General features: G+C 52.4%; 1 protein-coding gene across 1 annotated transcript in view; it reads left to right on the forward strand.

The window, feature by feature from the left end:
* The window catches only part of LOC146009561 (uncharacterized), a 70,821-nt gene that overhangs the window by 37,865 nt on the left and 12,162 nt on the right, over positions 1 to 20,794 (forward strand). Inside the window, exons 8-12 of the mRNA XM_083150007.1 lie at positions 5,760 to 5,823; positions 5,894 to 5,984; positions 8,400 to 8,497; positions 9,044 to 9,143; positions 10,546 to 11,689. Of these exons, the coding sequence (XP_083006133.1) occupies positions 5,760 to 5,823; positions 5,894 to 5,984; positions 8,400 to 8,497; positions 9,044 to 9,143; positions 10,546 to 11,689 (1,497 nt within the window). The remainder of the gene's footprint in view (positions 1 to 5,759; positions 5,824 to 5,893; positions 5,985 to 8,399; positions 8,498 to 9,043; positions 9,144 to 10,545; positions 11,690 to 20,794) is intronic.

Genomic DNA, 20,794 nt, shown 5'->3' on the forward strand with positions numbered 1-20,794 from the left:
AGCAGGCAGAGGGGAGTCAGGGGAGAGGGCAGGGAAGGAGTAGTGGGGACAGTGTTGGGAGAGCAGGCAGAGGGGAGTCAGGGGAGAGGGCAGGGAAGGAGTAGTGGGGGCAGTGCTGGGAGAGCAGGCAGAGGGGAGTCAGGGGAGAGGGCAGGGAAGGAGTAGTGGGGGCAGTGCTGGGAGAGCAGGCAGAGGGGAGTCAGGGGAGAGGGCAGGGAAGGAGTAGTGGGGGCACTGCTGGGAGAGCAGGCAGAGGGGAGTCAGGGGAGAGGGCAGGGAAGGAGTAGCGGGGGCAGTGCTGGGAGAGCAGGAGTAGAGGAGTCAGGGGGGAGGGCAGGGAAGGAGTAGCGGGGGCAGTGCTGGGAGAGCAGGAGGAGAGGAGTCAGGGGAGAGGGCAGGGAAGGAGTTGTGGGGGCACTGCTGGGAGAGCAGGCAGAGGGGAGTCAGGGGAGAGGGCAGGGAAGGAGTAGTGGGGGCAGTGCTGGGAGAGCAGGCAGGGGGGAGTCAGGGGAGAGGGCAGGGAAGGAGTAGGGGGGCAGTGCTGGGAGAGCAGGCAGAGGGGAGTCAGGGGAGAGGGCAGGGAAGGAGTAGTGGGGGCAGTGCTGGGAGACCAGGCAGATGGGAGTCAGGGGAGAGGGCAGGGAAGGAGTAGTGGGGGGCAGTGCTGGCAGAGGGGAGTCAGGGGAGAGGGCAGGGAAGGAGTAGTGGGGGCAGTGCTGGGAGAGCAGGCAGAGGGGAGTCAGGGGAGAGGGCAGGGAAGGAGTAGTGGGGACAGTGCTGGGAGAGCAGGCAGAGGGGAGTCAGGGGAGAGGGCAGGGAAGGAGTAGTGGGGGCAGTGCTGGCAGAGCAGGCAGTGGGGAGTCAGGGGAGAGGGCAGGGAAGGAGTAGTGGGAGCAGTGCTGGGAGAGCAGGCAGAGGGGAGTCAGGGGAGAGGGCAGGGAAGGAGTAGTGGGGGCAGTGCTGGCAGAGCAGGCAGTGGGGAGTCAGGGAGAGGGCAGGGAAGGAGTAGTGGGAGCAGTGCTGGGAGAGCAGGCAGTGGGGAGTCAGGGGAGAGGGCAGGGAAGGAGTAGTGGGGGCAGTGCTGGGAGAGCAGGCAGAGGGGAGTCAGGGGAGAGGGCAGGGAAGGAGTAGTGGGGGCAGTGCTGGGAGAGCAGGCAGAGGGCAGGGAAGGAGTAGTGGGGACAGTGCTGGGAGAGCAGGCAGAGGGGAGTCAGGGGAGAGGGCAGGGAAGGAGTAGTGGGGACAGTGCTGGGAGAGCAGGCAGAGGGGAGTCAGGGGAGAGGGCAGGGAAGGAGTAGTGGGGGCAGTGCTGGCAGAGCAGGCAGTGGGGAGTCAGGGGAGAGGGCAGGGAAGGAGTAGTGGGAGCAGTGCTGGGAGAGCAGGCAGAGGGGAGTCAGGGGAGAGGGCAGGGAAGGAGTAGTGGGGGCAGTGCTGGGAGAGCAGGCAGAGGGGAGACAGGGGAGAGGGCAGGGAAGGAGTAGTGGGGGCAGTGCTGGGAGAGCAGGCAGGGGGGAGTCAGGGGAGAGGGCAGGGAAGGAGTAGGGGGGCAGTGCTGGGAGAGCAGGCAGAGGGGAGTCAGGGGAGAGGGCAGGGAAGGAGTAGTGGGGGCAGTGCTGGGAGACCAGGCAGATGGGAGTCAGGGGAGAGGGCAGGGAAGGAGTAGTGGGGGCAGTGCTGGCAGAGGGGAGTCAGGGGAGAGGGCAGGGAAGGAGTAGTGGGGGCAGTGCTGGGAGAGCAGGCAGAGGGGAGTCAGGGGAGAGGGCAGGGAAGGAGTAGTGGGGACAGTGCTGGGAGAGCAGGCAGAGGGGAGTCAGGGGAGAGGGCAGGGAAGGAGTAGTGGGGGCAGTGCTGGCAGAGCAGGCAGTGGGGAGTCAGGGGAGAGGGCAGGGAAGGAGTAGTGGGAGCAGTGCTGGGAGAGCAGGCAGAGGGGAGTCAGGGGAGAGGGCAGGGAAGGAGTAGGGGGGCAGTGCTGGGAGAGCAGGCAGAGGGGAGTCAGGGGAGAGGGCAGGGAAGGAGTAGTGGGGGCAGTGCTGGGAGACCAGGCAGATGGGAGTCAGGGGAGAGGGCAGGGAAGGAGTAGTGGGGGCAGTGCTGGCAGAGGGGAGTCAGGGGAGAGGGCAGGGAAGGAGTAGTGGGGGCAGTGCTAGGAGAGCAGGCAGAGGGGAGTCAGGGGAGAGGGCAGGGAAGGAGTAGTGGGGACAGTGCTGGGAGAGCAGGCAGAGGGGAGTCAGGGGAGAGGGCAGGGAAGGAGTAGTGGGGGCAGTGCTGGCAGAGCAGGCAGTGGGGAGTCAGGGGAGAGGGCAGGGAAGGAGTAGTGGGAGCAGTGCTGGGAGAGCAGGCAGAGGGGAGTCAGGGGAGAGGGCAGGGAAGGAGTAGTGGGGGCAGTGCTGGCAGAGCAGGCAGTGGGGAGTCAGGGAGAGGGCAGGGAAGGAGTAGTGGGAGCAGTGCTGGGAGAGCAGGCAGTGGGGAGTCAGGGGAGAGGGCAGGGAAGGAGTAGTGGGGGCAGTGCTGGGAGAGCAGGCAGAGGGGAGTCAGGGGAGAGGGCAGGGAAGGAGTAGTGGGGGCAGTGCTGGGAGAGCAGGCAGAGGGCAGGGAAGGAGTAGTGGGGACAGTGCTGGGAGAGCAGGCAGAGGGGAGTCAGGGGAGAGGGCAGGGAAGGAGTAGTGGGGACAGTGCTGGGAGAGCAGGCAGAGGGGAGTCAGGGGAGAGGGCAGGGAAGGAGTAGTGGGGGCAGTGCTGGCAGAGCAGGCAGTGGGGAGTCAGGGGAGAGGGCAGGGAAGGAGTAGTGGGAGCAGTGCTGGGAGAGCAGGCAGAGGGGAGTCAGGGGAGAGGGCAGGGAAGGAGTAGTGGGGGCAGTGCTGGGAGAGCAGGCAGAGGGGAGACAGGGGAGAGGGCAGGGAAGGAGTAGTGGGTGCAGTGCTGGGAGAGCAGGCAGAGGGCAGGGAAGGAGTAGTGGGGACAGTGCTGGGAGAGCAGGCAGAGGGGAGTCAGGGGAGAGGGCAGGGAAGGAGTAGTGGGGGCAGTGCTGGGAGAGCAGGCAGAGGGGAGTCAGGGGAGAGGGCAGGGAAGGAGTAGTGGGGGCAGTGCTGGGAGAGCAGGCAGAGGGGAGTCAAGGGAGAGGGCAGGGAAGGAGTAGTGGGGGCAGTGCTGGGAGAGCAGGCAGAGGGGAGTCAGGGGAGAGGGGTGTGGTACACGGGTCCCACAGTCATTAGCCCGACGTCGGTATCTCGACTGGCCGGACCCAGACAGCATGGCGAGCACAACAAAGCCCCTTGCGGGCTCGCTACGTGAGCCACGCTGCGGGAACGGTGGCTCGCTACGTGAGCCACCTATTCTATTCTCCTTCTATGGGGGTCGTGGACCCCCACGAGGGAAAATAGCCGCCGGGAATCCGGCTGTCGTGTTTGACAGTTGGGATCCCAACGTCGGGTAAATGCCTGTCGGGATCCCGTCCAGCACCCGGGGAGAGGGAAGGAGTAGTGGGGGCAGTGCTGGGAGAGCAGGCAGAGGGGAGTCAGGCAGAGGACAGGGAAGGAGTAGTGGGGGCAGTGCTGGGAGAGCAGGCAGAGGGGAGTCAGGGGAGAGGACAGGGAAGGAGTAGTGGGGGCAGTGCTGGGAGAGCAGGCAGAGGGGAGTCAGGGGAGAGGGCAGGGAAGGAGTAGTGGGGGCAGTGCTGGGAGAGCAGGTAGGAGTAGTGTTATGCAGTCTCATTATAGTCCATACTTTGTAGAATGTAAATCCTTCATTTATACTGTAGGGTACTGGTTTCCTAGCACGGCGCCCCCGATTTTGATCGTAGTACATCTTATACAATCGCATTGCATACAATATAGTGGCATGCGATGCGATTCGATTTTTAATTGTACAAGCACCCTGATGGGTGCTTACAATGTTAAATACACCTCTATTGGCAACGCCACCCCCATTATCAACGCCAACCCGAAGCGTGGCGAGCGCAGCGGTACGCGTCCTCCGACCTTTTCATACCCCCACTATTCACGTTGGCATCGAGTTGATTCTAGATAGTGTGGCGAGCGCACACGGATTACTTAACATGTATTCCGCCTTCCCATCGTGGGGCTCACTGCGCTCGCCTCGCTTCGGGCTCGCCACACTATCTAAAATCAACTCCACGCCTATGTGGATAGGTATAAAAAGGTCGGAGGACGCTTCAGGTTGGCGTTGATAGTTGGGGTGGCGTTGACAATGGGGGTGCATTCAACATTAAAAACAGTGGTGAGAGCTGCTCAATCAAACTAGTAATGCCCCCCAGGTGCTGCAAGGGAGGGGGATTTAACCCCCAGCACACCAAAGGGCATTAGTAATAAGATTTGAAAAAACAACATAATAGAGGGTCATTCATTGCATTTAACATTGTAAGCACCCATCAGAGTGCTTGTACAATTAAAAATTGCATCGCATCCCATGCCATTTGCTGGCATGCAATGCTATGCGATATTTCATTGTACAAGCACTCCTGTTAATTGAACATGAATATCGCATCGCACGCATCGCACACCACTAAGTAATAGTATGTTATGCGATGGGCGCCGTGCTAGGAAACAAGTACCTACTGTTGGTTTCCAAACATTTATGAATCATAGCACCCTAGACTATCTGAATTGTTGTCACCCCTCGGTCTCGAGTTTCTTATGGAGAATAAAAAAAAAAAAATGTTTCATTAATTAAACTGTGTGTCATTGTTAGGTTTATTATTTGGCGAGGGACACATATTTTATAATGGGAAGCCACAAGCACTGCTTTTGCCAATTACTTTGACCATAACTAATTTCAATAGGTAATAGGTGCCGATTCTGTGGGTGCTCAAGGGCCCGAGCACACACGGAAATTGACGAGCACCCACGGGCCCAAGTCCCACTGCTGGGCCGCCATATTAACTTGCTAATTTGCGGCTGCAGTACACACATCGCCAGACCCGCCACCTGGGAAACAGTATGCCAGGAAGAGTGTATTCTGTCAGCGGAGTACCTGCACGGTGGGGGGAATTTATGTATGTGGAACTCTGTTGCGGTAATTTGAATATTGGATACAACTGTGCTCCATAATATAAATTGGTATTATTTTGTGGCCACACCCCTTCCCCATGAAGCGACTCCTCTATATTTTTAGCTTGAGCAATAGGTCCTCCAACCCGAGTCTTTTTCTGCACACTGTTTCACGGACCAGATACGTCTTTCTACCTGTTACTCGCTCATTACTCCTTGCGATATGCTCCCCAGATCCAGCGTTGTCAGAATTTGATCTCTAGTGTAAGGAGGAAGCACCACCCCCTCCAGGCAGCCCCGAATGGACATTCAGCTACTTCTAGGTAGGAGTATAACTAATACTGCAGAATGCAGTCCCCATTTTCAATACAAAGTGGCGCACTCAAGGGGGGGGATTCCAGGTGCCCATAATCACATGTGCTACAAACAGTTAAGATAACATCTCCATTTATCAAACGAAAATCATCCGAAGCACATGAAGCAGATAAAACGATATAATTTGGGTCATTGTAGCCCCATCATCCCCACACAGACTCACAAATCCTGATATTATCCCCCCATCTGCACCTTCCAGAAGTGTAGTAGATGTAACATATACAGTAAAACCTTGTCTTATATTTAAAATTAAATAACTTCAGTGGGTATCATGAGTCACAAACAGGCGATGACAAACTCATTAACCTATACTAATGATCTACTTTGATCTCTCCAGCTCCAGCGTTCTGTCATCTGTCAGTTCTACTGATTCGCTGACTGCAAAATGGCCGACATTGAGGGCAATCAAGACGGTTACATAATCGGCCCCCTGGATCTCATGGTAAGTGGCATTACAGAGCAGTAATGTTACTTCAGTGTAGCGCTTATTAACCTTATGTTCTGATATCCAGGGTAAGTGTCCGAGCGATGCGGATGTTGTGGAGGACGAAGAGTTGTATTTAAAGATTAAAGAAGAAGAAATTCCTTCAGGTATAAGCACAGGTAATGATCACTCCATACAGAATATCATCACATATTCTCTTAGTTTTGGGTCACTATAATATCCTCTTATTTCACACCCAATTCTGTAACTGCAAACTAATGTGGAGAAAGTGCCTGCCCCTATTATGCTCTCCACCTCACATCATGTCACTGTGTGTTACCAGCCCACAGATCTGACCAGTCTCCTCCACACACTCTCTGGTGTATCTCATACATCAGGAGTTATCAGCCCCTATTATACTCCTGCTCTCCCCTCACATCATGTCACTGTGTGTTACCAGCCCAGAGATCTGACCAGTCTCCTCCCCTCACTCTCTGGTGTATCTCATACATCAGCAGCCATCAGCCCCTATTATACTCCTGCTCTCCCCCTCACATCATGTCACTGTGTGTTACCAGCCCAGAGATCTGACCAGTTTCCTCCCCACACTCTCTGGTGTATCTCATACATCGGGAGCCATCAGCCCCTATTATACTCCTGCTCCCCCCTCACATCATGTCACTGTGTGTTACCAGAGATCTGACCAGTCTCCTCCCCGCACTCTCTGGTGTATCTCATACATCGGGAGCCATCAGCCCCTATTATAATCCTGCTCTCCCCCTCACATCATGTCACTGTGTGTTACCAGCCCAGAGATCTGACCAGTCTCCTCCCCGCACTCTCTGGTGTACCTCATACATCAGCAGCCATCAGCCCCTATTATACTCCTGCTCTCCCCCTCACATCATGTCACTGTGTGTTACCAGCCCAGAGATCTGACCAGTTTCCTCCCCACACTCTCTGGTGTATCTCATACATCGGGAGCCATCAGCCCCTATTATACTCCTGCTCCCCCCTCACATCATGTCACTGTGTGTTACCAGAGATCTGACCAGTCTCCTCCCCTCACTCTCTGGTGTATCTCATACATCAGCAGCCATCAGCCCCTATTATACTCCTGCTCTCCCCCTCACATCATGTCACTGTGTGTTACCAGCCCACAGATCTGACCAGTCTCCTCCCCACACTGTCTGGTGTATCTCATACATCAGGAGCCATCAGCCCCTATTATACTTCTGATCTCACCCTCACATCATGTCACTGTGTGTTACCAGCCCAGAGATCTGACCAGTCTCCTCCCCACACTCTCTGGTGTATCTCATACATCAGGAGCCATCAGCCCCTATTATACTTCTGCTCTCCCCCTCACATCATGTCACTGTGTGTTACCAGCCCAGAGATCTGACCAGTCTCCTCCCCGCACTCTCTGGTGTATCTCCTACATCAGGAGCCATCAGCCCCTATTATACTCCTGCTCTTCTCCTCACATCATGTCACTGTGTGTTACCAGCCCAGAGATCTGACCAGTCTCCTCCCAACACTCTCTGGTGTATCTCCTACATCAGGAGCCATCAGCCCCTATTATACTCCTGCTCTCCCCTCACATCATGTATCTGTGTGTTACCAGCCCAGAGATCTGACCAGTTTCCTCCCAACACTCTCTGGTGTATCTCATACATCAGGAGCCATCAGCCCCTATTATACTCCTGCTCTCCCCCTCACATCATGTCACTGTGAGTTACCAGCCCAGAGATCTGACCAGTCTCCTCCCCACACTCTCTGGTGTATCTCATACATCAGGAGCCATCAGCCCCTATTATACTTCTGCTCTCCCCCTCACATCATGTCACTGTGTGTTACCAGCACAGAGATCTGACCAGTCTCCTCCCCACACTCTCTGGTGTATCTCATACATCAGGAGCCATCAGCCCCTATTATACTTCTGCTCTCCCCCTCACATCATGTCACTGTGTGTTACCAGCCCAGAGATCTGACCAGTCTCCTCCCCGCACTCTCTGGTGTATCTCCTACATCAGGAGCCATCAGCCCCTATTATACTCCTGCTCTTCTCCTCACATCATGTCACTGTGTGTTACCAGCCCAGAGATCTGACCAGTCTCCTCCCAACACTCTCTGGTGTATCTCCTACATCAGGAGCCATCAGCCCCTATTATACTCCTGCTCTCCCCTCACATCATGTATCTGTGTGTTACCAGCCCAGAGATCTGACCAGTTTCCTCCCAACACTCTCTGGTGTATCTCATACATCAGGAGCCATCAGCCCCTATTATACTCCTGCTCTCCCCCTCACATCATGTCACTGTGAGTTACCAGCCCAGAGATCTGACCAGTCTCCTCCCCACACTCTCTGGTGTATCTCATACATTAGCGGCCACCAGCCCCTATTATACTCCTGCTCTCCCCCTCACATCATGTCACTGTATGTTACCAGCCCAGAGATCTGACCATGCATAACATTATTGCATGTTTGTACAGTGAAGCTATAGGCATGTGTACCCTTATTGTGGGAATGTGTCTCTGGGTGACCGGTATAACCAGTGTTGTCAGTCTCTGTGTGCCCCTGTCTCCTACAGATGGCTCCGATAACAGGAGTACACCAGATAGATGTGCCAGTCCTCTATACTCACATGATTCTCCAGAGGAAGACTTCACACCGCACACCTACATTAAGGTACAACCGCACAATACCACTATGGCTACAACACAACTTTCGGGATTGTGTCATATGTTTTTTAGACTATAAAACTGTAGTAACATTTCATTGTATAAAACTAAAAAGTAATGTTCATTTCAGCACCCTGCATCTTCCAAACCTGTGCAGTTCCTCTTCCCTGCCTGGGGTGTCACTTCTCCTGCTGTACTGCTTCTAGCACAGTGTGGTCTGCATATGAGTGCTAAAATATAGACCAATCTGTGCTAGACTGGGAGACTCCCTCACAGTCCAGGTTTTAAGGATATCCGTGCTTGGCCACAGGTGACTTAATTAGCACCTCGGGTAATTCGATTTAACCATCTGTGCTGAGCCATGGATATCCTTAAGACCTGGACTGCTAGTGTTGAGGACAGCATTTGCGAACCTCTTTTGTAGGGAAACAATACGCTACTGATGACATTAAAGAATAATAATAATAATAAATAGCGGAATCATTTATTTTACATATGGATCAGTCATTCCTGAATCTATGGATTTTGTTATGTTCATATTCTGTGTGTTTAGGAGGAGAACCTGAATGTGGTGATAGTCGATTTTGTTCCAGAAGGAGGAGAGGAGAGGATTATGGGTATTAAGGAGGAAATGCCTACAGACGTCTGCACAGGTGAGTGATGGTCACTGAATGCAGAGAAGGAGGTTTTAAAAAGTCGACACACCCTATTCTTAATGGCCGACTTGGGGATCATTCTTATGGAGGGCTTCTGAAAACTTCCTGTCACCCCCGCCCCGAGCACTCTTATACCCCTTTCACACCAGCCCAAATTCCCGGGTTGGCCCTGGGAACAACCCGCCACTAGCGCTGGTGTTCAAGGTTCCCAGGCCAAATTCCCGGGAAAATTTGCAGTGCGTTCAACCCTGCTAGCTAGCAGGGTTGCTCCTGCGACCAGCCCAGGTTACTGGCTGGTGTGAAAGATACTTACGGGCATCGGGGTCCAGACTGCGGGGATTAAGGTGGCTGGGCGCTTGTAGTGCTATTTGCCAGGCAGCGGGGCGAGAAGCGCTGCTGAATTTGAAAACATATTGAAAAGACTGCCCGGGCGCTCTCAGCCAATCAGCGTCCGGCCAGTCCGCTAGCCGGATCCCCGCAGTCTGGACTCCGCTGCCCGCACCCAGCCGCCCACGGCCTGGATGCCGCTGCCCCCCTCACACCAGAAAATGCAGGGACTAGGCCGGTGTGAAAGGGGCCAACCCGGGAATGTCCCTGCTTGAGCCCTGAACTGTATTCCCAGGTAAGACCCTGTATTTTCTTATGTGAAAGGGGTATAACATGAAGGTGCAGAAGAGATGGTTAATGTGACCGGACAGTAAGAATATGGAATGTGATTATAGTTTGGCCTCTACACCAAGCTGAAGGGTTGGAACTAAAAATATAAAGCGGTACTCAGAGCCAGCGTACGTCATGCCAGGATCTGCACCGAATGTGAGCGCCGCTTTAAATTTTCAGCTCAAACCTGACGAGAAACGGCAGCTTACAAATGGCACCACTCAGTATATAGAGCCTAGTGTCTCAGAGCCTCCTGTACGTTGCGGGGCCCAGGGAATTAGACCTTTTACCATGTAACACACCATATAAAAACAACACAATAATAGGTATGCTCCAGTACAGGCCTGGCCCCCCTATGGCTTGCCAGCACACATCCCAGCATGCCTTGCCACAGTTTTGGCATTGCCTATTAGCAAAACAGTGGCAATGCGTGTCTAGCATGGCAAATATAATTTGTGTGTATTTATGTATATACTTCCCCACGAGCAGACACGCATCTGTAAGGTTGCTCAGAGGTAACCTTAAATATGCACGAGCCTTCACCGAGTCGGCGACCAGCGGAAAAATTGCTTTCACTTTCTGTTATGACTTCTTTTAGCACACAAAAGAGTAATTCAGTCCATGGAGTGGCCCCTAGTGGTCATTGGCGTCACTTCACCTCATAGAGGTGAGAAGTAGTTGCAGTAGCCTTTTATAAATGTATATATTAATTTGAATATATAGATTTTTTTTTTATTTCCAGCAGACGGACACAGCAACAAGGAAACTTCTCAGGGGAACCCCATTCTCACCCCACAGTGGGAACGAGCTGATGCCGCCTTTGCATGTTCTCAGTGTGAGAAACGTTTTACAGAGCAAGAAAATCTCATCTCACACCAGAGCGGTCACAAGAACAAGAAGCTAATTTCATACAAGCCGACTCTTGCTAAACATAATAAAATACACACAGGAGAGAAATCATTTCCGTGTCCCGAATGTGGGAAATGTTTTACCAAGAAGGCCAAACTTATTGCACATCAGAGAACTCACACAAGTGAGAAACCGTTCTCCTGTCCTGAATGTGGGAAAAGCTTTCAACAGAAATCAAATCTATTTAAGCATAAGAGGACTCACACCGGCGAAAGACCATTTCGGTGCTCCGATTGCGGGAAACGGTTTCAGCACAAATATAACCTTGTAGGACACCGGAGAATTCACACCGGGGAAAAGCCGTTTCCGTGTTCTTATTGCAATAAATGGTTTGCGCAGAAATCAGATCTTTTCAGCCATCAGAAAATCCACACGGGGGAAGAGCCTTTTCCATGTTCCGAGTGTGAGAAATGTTTTGCACATAAGTCGGCTCTCATTAAACATCTCAAAGTCCACACGGGGGAAAAGCCATTTATATGCTCAGAATGTGGCAAATGCTTTGTGCAGAAATCAAATCTAGTCAGACACCAAAGAATTCACACGGGGGAGAAGCCGTTCGCATGCTCGGAGTGCGGGAAATGTTTTACAAATCGATCGAACCTTGTTGAACATCACAGAACTCACACAGAGAAAAAGCAGTTTTGCTGCCCGATTTGCGACAAATGCTTTTCGCAGAAAGCCGGCCTCATTAATCACCAGCGGATTCACACCGGAGAGGAGCCGTACCCGTGTTCTGAATGCGTGAAATGTTTTACGCACAAATCGGACTTGATTAAACACCTGAAGGTGCACACGGGAGAGAAACCGTTCCAGTGTTCAGAATGTGGGAAATGTTTTATACAGAAACCAAACCTGGTGAGACATCAGAGAATTCACACCGGTGAGAAGCCCTATCCGTGTTTTAGCTGCGGGAAATGTTTTACAAATAAATCTAATCTTGTTAGACACCAGAGAATCCATGCTGGTGATGATGATTTGCACTAGATCAAAGCTGTCAGACCTCCAAAGGTTCCTAAACACAAAGATGGTACTACAACATACCCCATGTGATAATATATTATACAGAGTGGCCTATTTGGTGTGAGGTTGTGTCAGGGTCATCTTAACAGCATCTTAGGCCCTATGCAATGCTGTGCACGGGAACGAATAAAAAAACAAATTCGTAGCATGCCCCTTTTGTGGTCTCGCACCATTTTTCCACATGCTTCCGAACAGTGAATGGCTTTCATCACTTTGATTGGTGGATAGCTCCAGCCATCCTCCAATCACCACACTGATAGCTATTTACTGGTTGGCTGCAGGCTGGGAGCCAGGAGCTGCCTCACTGCTGATTGGTTAATCACCACCCACCCCCTGCTCGGAGGCCCCTAGAACTGTGGGACCCTGGACCCCTGCCCAGTGTGACTACTCATTAGAGAAATGTTTATATGGTCCACTGACCATTCCGTAATGTTCCTCCCGTGATCCTTTCTGCTTCCTTTATTTCAGTTGAAGTGTGCTGGGACTATATAAGGCACTGATGTGTCATAGCAATGTAACTATTATATCATTGTAAAGTTATAATACAAACACTTATCCTCTTATGTGTCTGGTATCTATTGCTCTGTATCCTAATATGACCCACTGGCTTTATTCTACTATGAGTGCCAGGGATCTCTTTTATTATGTTCTCTTTATTGTAATTTCATGTTCTTCTCCCTTGTTTGTGAGTGTGCACAAGTCTTTAATACCCCTTTCACACCAGCCTAATTTCCCGGGTCAGGCCCGGGATCCACACAGGCGGCAGACGCAAATGACAGACCAGGCTGTGGATGAAGATGACGCAGCTCTCTGGCGCCCTCACTGTCGCCGGAGAGCTGCGTCATCTGCACCCGCCGCCTGTGTGGATTACCGGCCTGCACAGAGGACAAGCAACCGGGGTGAGTATTGTCCACCGCCTCTGCCGCCATCCCAGCTCCTGCCCACCTACTGGCCTCCTGGCCTCCATGCAGGGACTTTTCTGGTGGGAAAGGGGCCAACCTGGGAATACCTCGGCATGATCCCTGGGACGAATTCCTGGGTGCACCCCTGTATTTTCTGGTGTGAAAGGGGAATTATATGGCCCTCCTCTTTCTGTAGGATTTACTTCAGTAAACTTTATACACTCATTTGCCATTTCACAGATAACCCTATAATACACAGACTTGTTCTACACTAAACATTAATTACCAAAGTCAGTTGTCTTGTGGTAAGTGCACCCTTTACTCACTGACATGTTTCCCAGGTCACCCAGCAGGTGCACAGGTGTATGCAATACTCACTCACACATTTCCCAGGTCACACAGCAGGTGCACAGGTGTATGCAATACTCACTCACACATTTCCCAGGTTACCCAGCAGGTGCACAGGTGTATGCAATACTCACTCACACATTTCCCAGGTCACACAGCAGGTGCACATGTGTACTCATTACTCACTGAGACATCCCAGGTCACCCAGCAGGTGCACAGGTGCACTCATTACTCACTAACACATGTCCCAGGTTACCCAGCAGGTGCACAGGTGTATGCAATACTCACTGACACATTTCCCAGGTCACCCAGCAGGTGCACAGGTGTACTCATTACTCACTGACACATTTCCCAGGTCACACAGCAGGTGCACAGGTGTACTCATTACTCACTGACACATGTCCCAGGTCACCCAGCAGGTGCACAGGTGTACTCATTACTCACTGACACATGTCCCAGATCACCCGGCAGGTGCACAGGTGTACTCATTACTCACTGACACATTTCCCAGGTCACCCAGCAGGTGCACAGGTGTACTCATTACTCACTGGCACATTTCCCAGGTCACCCAGCAGGTGCACTTATTACTCACTGACACATGTCCCAGGTCACCCAGCAGGTGCACTTATTACTCACTGACACATGTCCCAGGTCACCCAGCAGGTGCACTTATTACTCACTGACACATGTCCCAGGTCACCCAGCAGGTGCACAGGTGTACTCATTACTCACTGACACATTTCCAGGGCACACAGCGGGTGCACAGGTGTACTCATTACTCACTGACACATGTCCCAGGTCACCCAGCAGGTGCACAGGTGCACTCATTACTCACTGACACATTTCCCAGGTCACCCCAGCAGGTGCACAGGTGTACTCATTGCTCACTGACACATGTCCCAGGTCACACAGCAGGTGCACAGGTGTACTCATTGCTCACTGACACATGTCCCAGGTCACACAGCAGGTGCACTCATTACTCACTGACACATGTCCCAGGTCACACAGCAGGTGCACTTATTACTCACTGACACATTTCCCAGGTCACACAGCAGGGGCGCAGGTGCACTCATTATTCACTGACACATTTCCAGGGCACACAGCGGGTGTACTCATTACTCACAGACACATTTCCCAGGTCACCCAGAAGGTGCACAGGTGTGCTCATTACTCACTGACACATGTCCCAGGTCACCCAGCAGGTGCACAGGTGTACTCATTGCTCACTGACACATGTCCCAGGTCACACAGCAGGTGCACTCATTACTCACTGACACATGTCCCAGGTCACACAGCAGGTGCACTTATTACTCACTGACACATTTCCCAGGTCACACAGCAGGAGCACAGGTGCACTCATTACTCACTGACACATTTCCAGGGCACACAGCGGGTGCACAGGTGTACTCATTACTCACTGACACATGTCCCAGGTCACCCAGCAGGTGCACAGGTGCACTCATTACTCACTGACACATTTCCCAGGTCACCCCAGCAGGTGCACAGGTGTACTCATTGCTCACTGACACATGTCCCAGGTCACACAGCAGGTGCACTCATTACTCACTGACACATGTCCCAGGTCACACAGCAGGTGCACTCATTACTCACTGACACATGTCCCAGGTCACCCAGCAGGTGCACAGGTGCACTCATTGCTCACTGACACATGTCCCAGGTCACACAGCAGGTGCACTCATTACTCACTGACACATGTCCCAGGTCACACAGCAGGTGCACTTATTACTCACTGACACATTTCCCAGGTCACACAGCAGGAGCACAGGTGCACTCATTACTCACTGACACATTTCCAGGGCACACAGCGGGTGCACAGGTGTACTCATTACTCACAGACACATTTCCCAGGTCACCCAGAAGGTGCACAGGTGTACTCATTACTCACTGACACATCTTCCAGGTCATTCAGCAGGTGCACTCATTACACACTGACACACGTCCCAGGTCACCCAGCAGGTGCACTCATTACTCACTGACACATGCCTAAGGTCACCCATCGGGTGCACAGGTGTACTCATTACTCACTGACACATGTCCCAGGTCACACAGCAGGTGCACAGGTGTGCTCATTACTCACTGACACATGTCCCAGGTTACCCAGCAGGTGCACTCATTACTCACTGACACATTTTCCAGGTCACACCGCAGGTGAACAGGTGCACTCATTACTCACTGACACATGTTCCCAGGTCACCCAGTAGGTGCACAGGTGCACTCATTACTCAATGACACATTCCCCAGGTCACTTAGCAGCTGCACAGGTGCACTCATCACTCACTGACACATTTCCCAGGTCACCCAGCAGGGGCGCAGGTGCACTCATTATTCACTGACACATGCCTAAGGTCACCCATCAGGTGCACCGGTGTACTCATTACTCACTGACACATGTCCCAGGTCACACAGCAGGTGCACAGGTGTACTCATTACTCACTGACACATTCCCCAGGTCACCCAGCAGGTGCACAGGTGTGCTCATTACTCACTGACACATGTCCCAGGTCACCCAGCAGGTGCACAGGTGTGCTCATTACTCACTGACACATGTCCCAGGTCACCCAGCAGGTGCACAGGTGGACTCATTACTCACTGACACATGTCCCAGGTCACCCAGCAGGTGCACAGGTGTGCTCATTACTCACTGACACATTCCTCAGGTCACCCAGCAGGTGCACAGGTGGACTCATTACTCACTGACACATTTCCCAGGTCACCCAGCAGGTGCACTTATTACTCACTGACACATGTCCCAGGTCACCCAGCAGGTGCACTTATTACTCACTGACACATGTCCCAGGTCACCCAGCAGGTGCACTTATTACTCACTGACACATGTCCCAGGTCACCCAGCAGGGGCGCAGGTGCACTCATTATTCACTGACACATTTCCAGGGCACACAGCGGGTGCACAGGTGTACTCATTACTCACAGACACATTTCCCAGGTCACCCAGAAGGTGCACAGGTGTACTCATTACTCACTGGCACATTTCCCAGGTCACCCAGCAGCTGCACAGGTGCACTCATCACTCACTGACACATTTCCCAGGTCACCCAGCAGGGGCGCAGGTGTACTCATTACTCACTGACACATCTTCCAGGTCATTCAGCAGGTGCACTCATTACACACTGACACACGTCCCAGGTCACCCAGCAGGTGCACTCATTACTCACTGACACATGCCTAAGGTCACCCATCAGGTGCACAGGTGTACTCATTACTCACTGACACATGTCCCAGGTCACCCAGCAGGTGCACAGGTGTGCTCATTACTCACTGACACATTCCCCAGGTCACCCAGCAGGTGCACAGGTGGACTCATTACTCACTGACACATTTACCAGTTCACCCAGCAGGTGCACAGGTGGACTCATTACTCACTGACACATTTTCCAGGACACACCGCAGGTGAACAGGTGCACTCATTACTCACTGACACATGTTCCCAGGTCACCCAGTAGGTGCACAGGTGCACTCATTACTCAATGACACATTCCCCAGGTCACTTAGCAGGTGCACAGGTGGACTCATTACTCACTGACACATTTCCCAGGTCACACCACAGGTGCACTCATTACTCACTGACGCATGTTCCCAGGTCACCCAGTAGGTGCACAGGTGCACTCATTACTCAATAACACATGTCCCAGGTCACCCAGCAGGTGCGCTCATTACTCACTGACACATGTCCCAGGTCACCCAGCAGGTGTACTCATTACTCACTGACACATGTCCCAGGTCACCCAGCAGGTGTACTCATTACTCACTGACACATTTCCCAGGTCACACCACAGGTGTACTCATTACTCACTGACACATTTCCCAGGTCACAGCAGGAGCACAGGTGCACTCATTACTCTGTGACACATTTTCCAGGTCACACAGCAGGTGCACAGGTGCACTCATTACTCACTGACACATTTCCCAGGTCACCCGGCAGGTGCACAGGTGTACTCATTACTAACTGGCACATTTCCAATGTCACCCAGCAGGTGCACAGGTGTACTCATTACTCACGGACACATGTACCAGGTCACCCGGCAGGTGCACAGGTGTACTCATTACTAACTGAAACATTTCTCAGGTCACACAGCAGGTGCACAGGTGTACTCATTACTAACTGAAACATTTCTCAGGTCACACAGCAGGTGCACAGGTGTACTCATTACTAACTGATACATGTCCCAGGTCACCCAGCAGGTGCACAGGTGTACTCATTACTCACTGACATATTTCCCAGGTCACCCAGCAGGTGCACAGTAGTACTCATTACTCACTGACACATGTCCCAGGTCACCCATCAGGTGCACAGGTGTACTCATTACCCACTGACACATGTCCCAGGTCACACAGCAGGTGCACAGGTGTACTCATTACTCACTGACACATGTCCCAGGTCACCCAGCAGGTGCACAGGTGTACTCATTACTCTGTGACACATTTTCCAGGTCGCCCAGCAGGTGCACAGGAGTACTCATTACTGACTGACAAATGTCCCAGGTCACACGGCAGGTGCACATGTGTACTCATTACTCACTGACACATGTCCCAGGTCACACAGCAGGTGCACAGGTGCACTTATTACTCACACATGTCCCAGGTCGCCCAGCAGGTGCACAGGTGTACTCATTACTCACTGACACATGTCCCAGGTCGCCCAGCAGGTGCACAGGTGTGCTCATTACTCACTGACACGTTTCCCAGGTTACCCAGCAGGTGCACAGGTGTACTCATTACTCACTGACACATGTCCCAGGTCACCCAGCAGGTGCACAGGTGTACTCATTACTCACTGATACATTTCCCAGGTCACACAGCAGGTGCACAGGTGTACTCATTACTCACTGACACATGTCCCAGGTCACCCAGCAGGTGCACAGGTGTACTCATTACTCACTGACACATGTCCCAGGTCACCCAGCAGGTGCACAGGTGTACTCATTACTCACTGACACATGTCCCAGGTCGCCCAGCAGGTGCACAGGTGTGCTCATTACTCACTGACACATGTCCCAGGTCACACAGCAGGTGCACAGGTGTGCTCATTACTCACTGACACATTTCCCAGGTCACACAGCAGGTGCACTCATTACTCACTGACACATTTCCCAGGTTACCCAGCAGGTGCACTCATTACTCACTGACACATGTCCCAGGTCGCCCAGCAGGTGCACAGGTGTGCTCATTACTCACTGACACGTTTCCCAGGTTACCCAGCAGGTGCACAGGTGTACTCATTACTCACTGACACATGTCCCAGGTCACCCAGCAGGTGCACAGGTGTACTCATTACTCACTGATACATTTCCCAGGTCACCCAGCAGGTGCACAGGTGTACTCATTACTCACTGACACATGTCCCAGGTCACCCAGCAGGTGCACAGGTGTACTCATTACTCACTGACACATGTCCCAGGTCACCCAGCAGGTGCACAGGTGTACTCATTACTCACTGACACATGTCCCAGGTCGCCCAGCAGGTGCACAGGTGTGCTCATTACTCACTGACACATGTCCCAGGTCACACAGCAGGTGCACAGGTGTACTCATTACTCACTGACACATTCCCCAGGTCACACAGCAGGTGCACAGGTGCACTCATTACTCACTGTCACATTTCCCAGGTCACACAGCAGGTGCACAGGTGTGCTCATTACTCACTGACACATTTCCCAGGTCACACAGCAGGTGCACAGGTGCACTCATTACTCACTGACACATTTCCCAGGTTACCCAGCAGGTGCAATTATTACTCATGGACACATTTGACCAAATCCGCAGGTGGAGCAAACTATTATTTATACGCTGGTGATCCATATGTACTCCATTCGGGGTGTGGCTGATGTCGTGTGACGTCAGCTGCCCACCCCAAGCAGGCATCACCAGGGGGACACGGTCATTTGGTCTAAAGTATGTTGACAAGCATTGGGTGAACACGATTAGGTCAACATGGGTCTAGGTCGACATGACATTAGGTCGACACAAGCATTAGGTCGACAGTCAAAAGGTCGATTTGGGGTTTTTCTCTGTTTTTTTGAGCCAACATGTGCCGGCAAGCGGTATTTCATGCCCTACCATCCACTAGGGCGTGGTGCGAGAAGAACATAGTGTGCGAAGCAAGTAATGCACTCTAAGCTGTGTCCATGTTGACTGTGTCGACATTCAGGTAAAAAAACAGTGAAAAAAACCCATGTCGACCTTTTGACTGTTGTCCTAGACAATGTCAACCTAATGCCTGTGTCAACCTAATGTCCTGTCGACCTAAACCCATGTCGACTTAGAATCATGTGGACCTTTCCCCGTGTCGACATAATGCTTGTCGACCAACATACTGTAGACCAAATGATCCCAACCGACTCCAGGTACACTGTCAGCTGGTGTCTGCAACTAGCCCTCATAGTGTGACTGTACTGCTGCTGTCTCCTAAGACCATAAAGATCTGAAGAAAAGCGTCAACAAATATGTTTTTGCCTCTAATGTAATGAAACAAGACCGGATATTAGTGTGGGCAATGCCCGGCACATGTTGGCTCAAAAAACAGTGAAAAAACCCATGTCTACCTTGCACCATGTCGACCTTGACCCATGTCGACCTAAACACCTGTCGACCTTCCCACCTGTGGACCCAACGGTGTCGACCTAATGACTTTCGGCCTAACTATGGTTGATAATACGACCGTATGCCAACCACTTTGCACCACATCCGGTATAGTGCGCACAAAAGCCAATGTGTGGTCACATCTTCCCATGGGATGAGCTGGACTTAAGATGCATTAGTTACTGTGATCATGTATCGATATAGGAAACCATCGCACAGCAGATCGTAGAGTGTGTACATGGGCACAATGTATCGATGAACCCGTCACATGACCGCTGGGTCATCTATGTGTGCAACCAGCTTTATCAGTAGTATTATTATTATCATCATTGTTTTATTATTTTCGATACTCTTTACCTAGCACCGCGGCCATCGCATGCGCTAAAAAACGGGTGCGACGCGATGCCCGCGATTTCCCATAGGGAACAATGGACGCGATTTTAGTGTTCAAAGCCTCAATGCCCACGATTTTTCCATAGGAAACAATGTTAAATGGGCCACAGAGCCCAAATAGTCCCCCTGAAGTCTGAAATGGCCCCACAATTGTTAACGCCACCCCACGATCAACGTGAACCCGAAGCGTGGCGAGCGCAGCGGTACGCGTCCTCCGACCTTTTCATACCCCCACTATCCACGTCGGCGTGGAGTTGAGAATAGAATAGTGTGGCGAGCGCAGCGAGCCACCGAGCCCGAAGCGTGGCGAGCGGACGCGGATACCTTCACAGGTAAACGCGTCACTTCGCGGGCTTCACAGGTATCCGCATCCCCTCGCGGGGCGCGCTGCGCTCGCCACGCTTCGGGCTTGGTGGTTTGCTGCGCTCGCCACACTATTCTATTCTCAACTCCACGCCGACGTGGATAGTGGGGGTATGAAAAGGTTGGAGGACGCGTACCGCCGCCCCTCGCGGGCTCGCTGCGCTCGCCACGCTTCGGGTTCACGTTGATCGTGGGGTGGCGTTAACAATTGTGGGGGCCATTTCAGACTTCAGGGGGACTATTAGGGCTCTGTGGCCCATTTAACATTGTTTTCTATGGAAAAATCGCGGGCATTGAGGTATTGAACACAAAAATCGCGTCCAATGACACTTTTAACATTGATCCCTATGGGAAATCGCGGGCATCGCGTCGCACCCGTTTTTTTTAGTGCATGCGATGGGCGCGATGCCCGCGATTTTTTATCCCCGATGACCGCGA

Source organism: Crinia signifera, chromosome 6 (genome assembly GCF_055691185.1).
Source record: "Crinia signifera chromosome 6, ASM5569118v1, whole genome shotgun sequence".
NCBI classification, from domain to species: domain Eukaryota; kingdom Metazoa; phylum Chordata; class Amphibia; order Anura; family Myobatrachidae; genus Crinia; species Crinia signifera.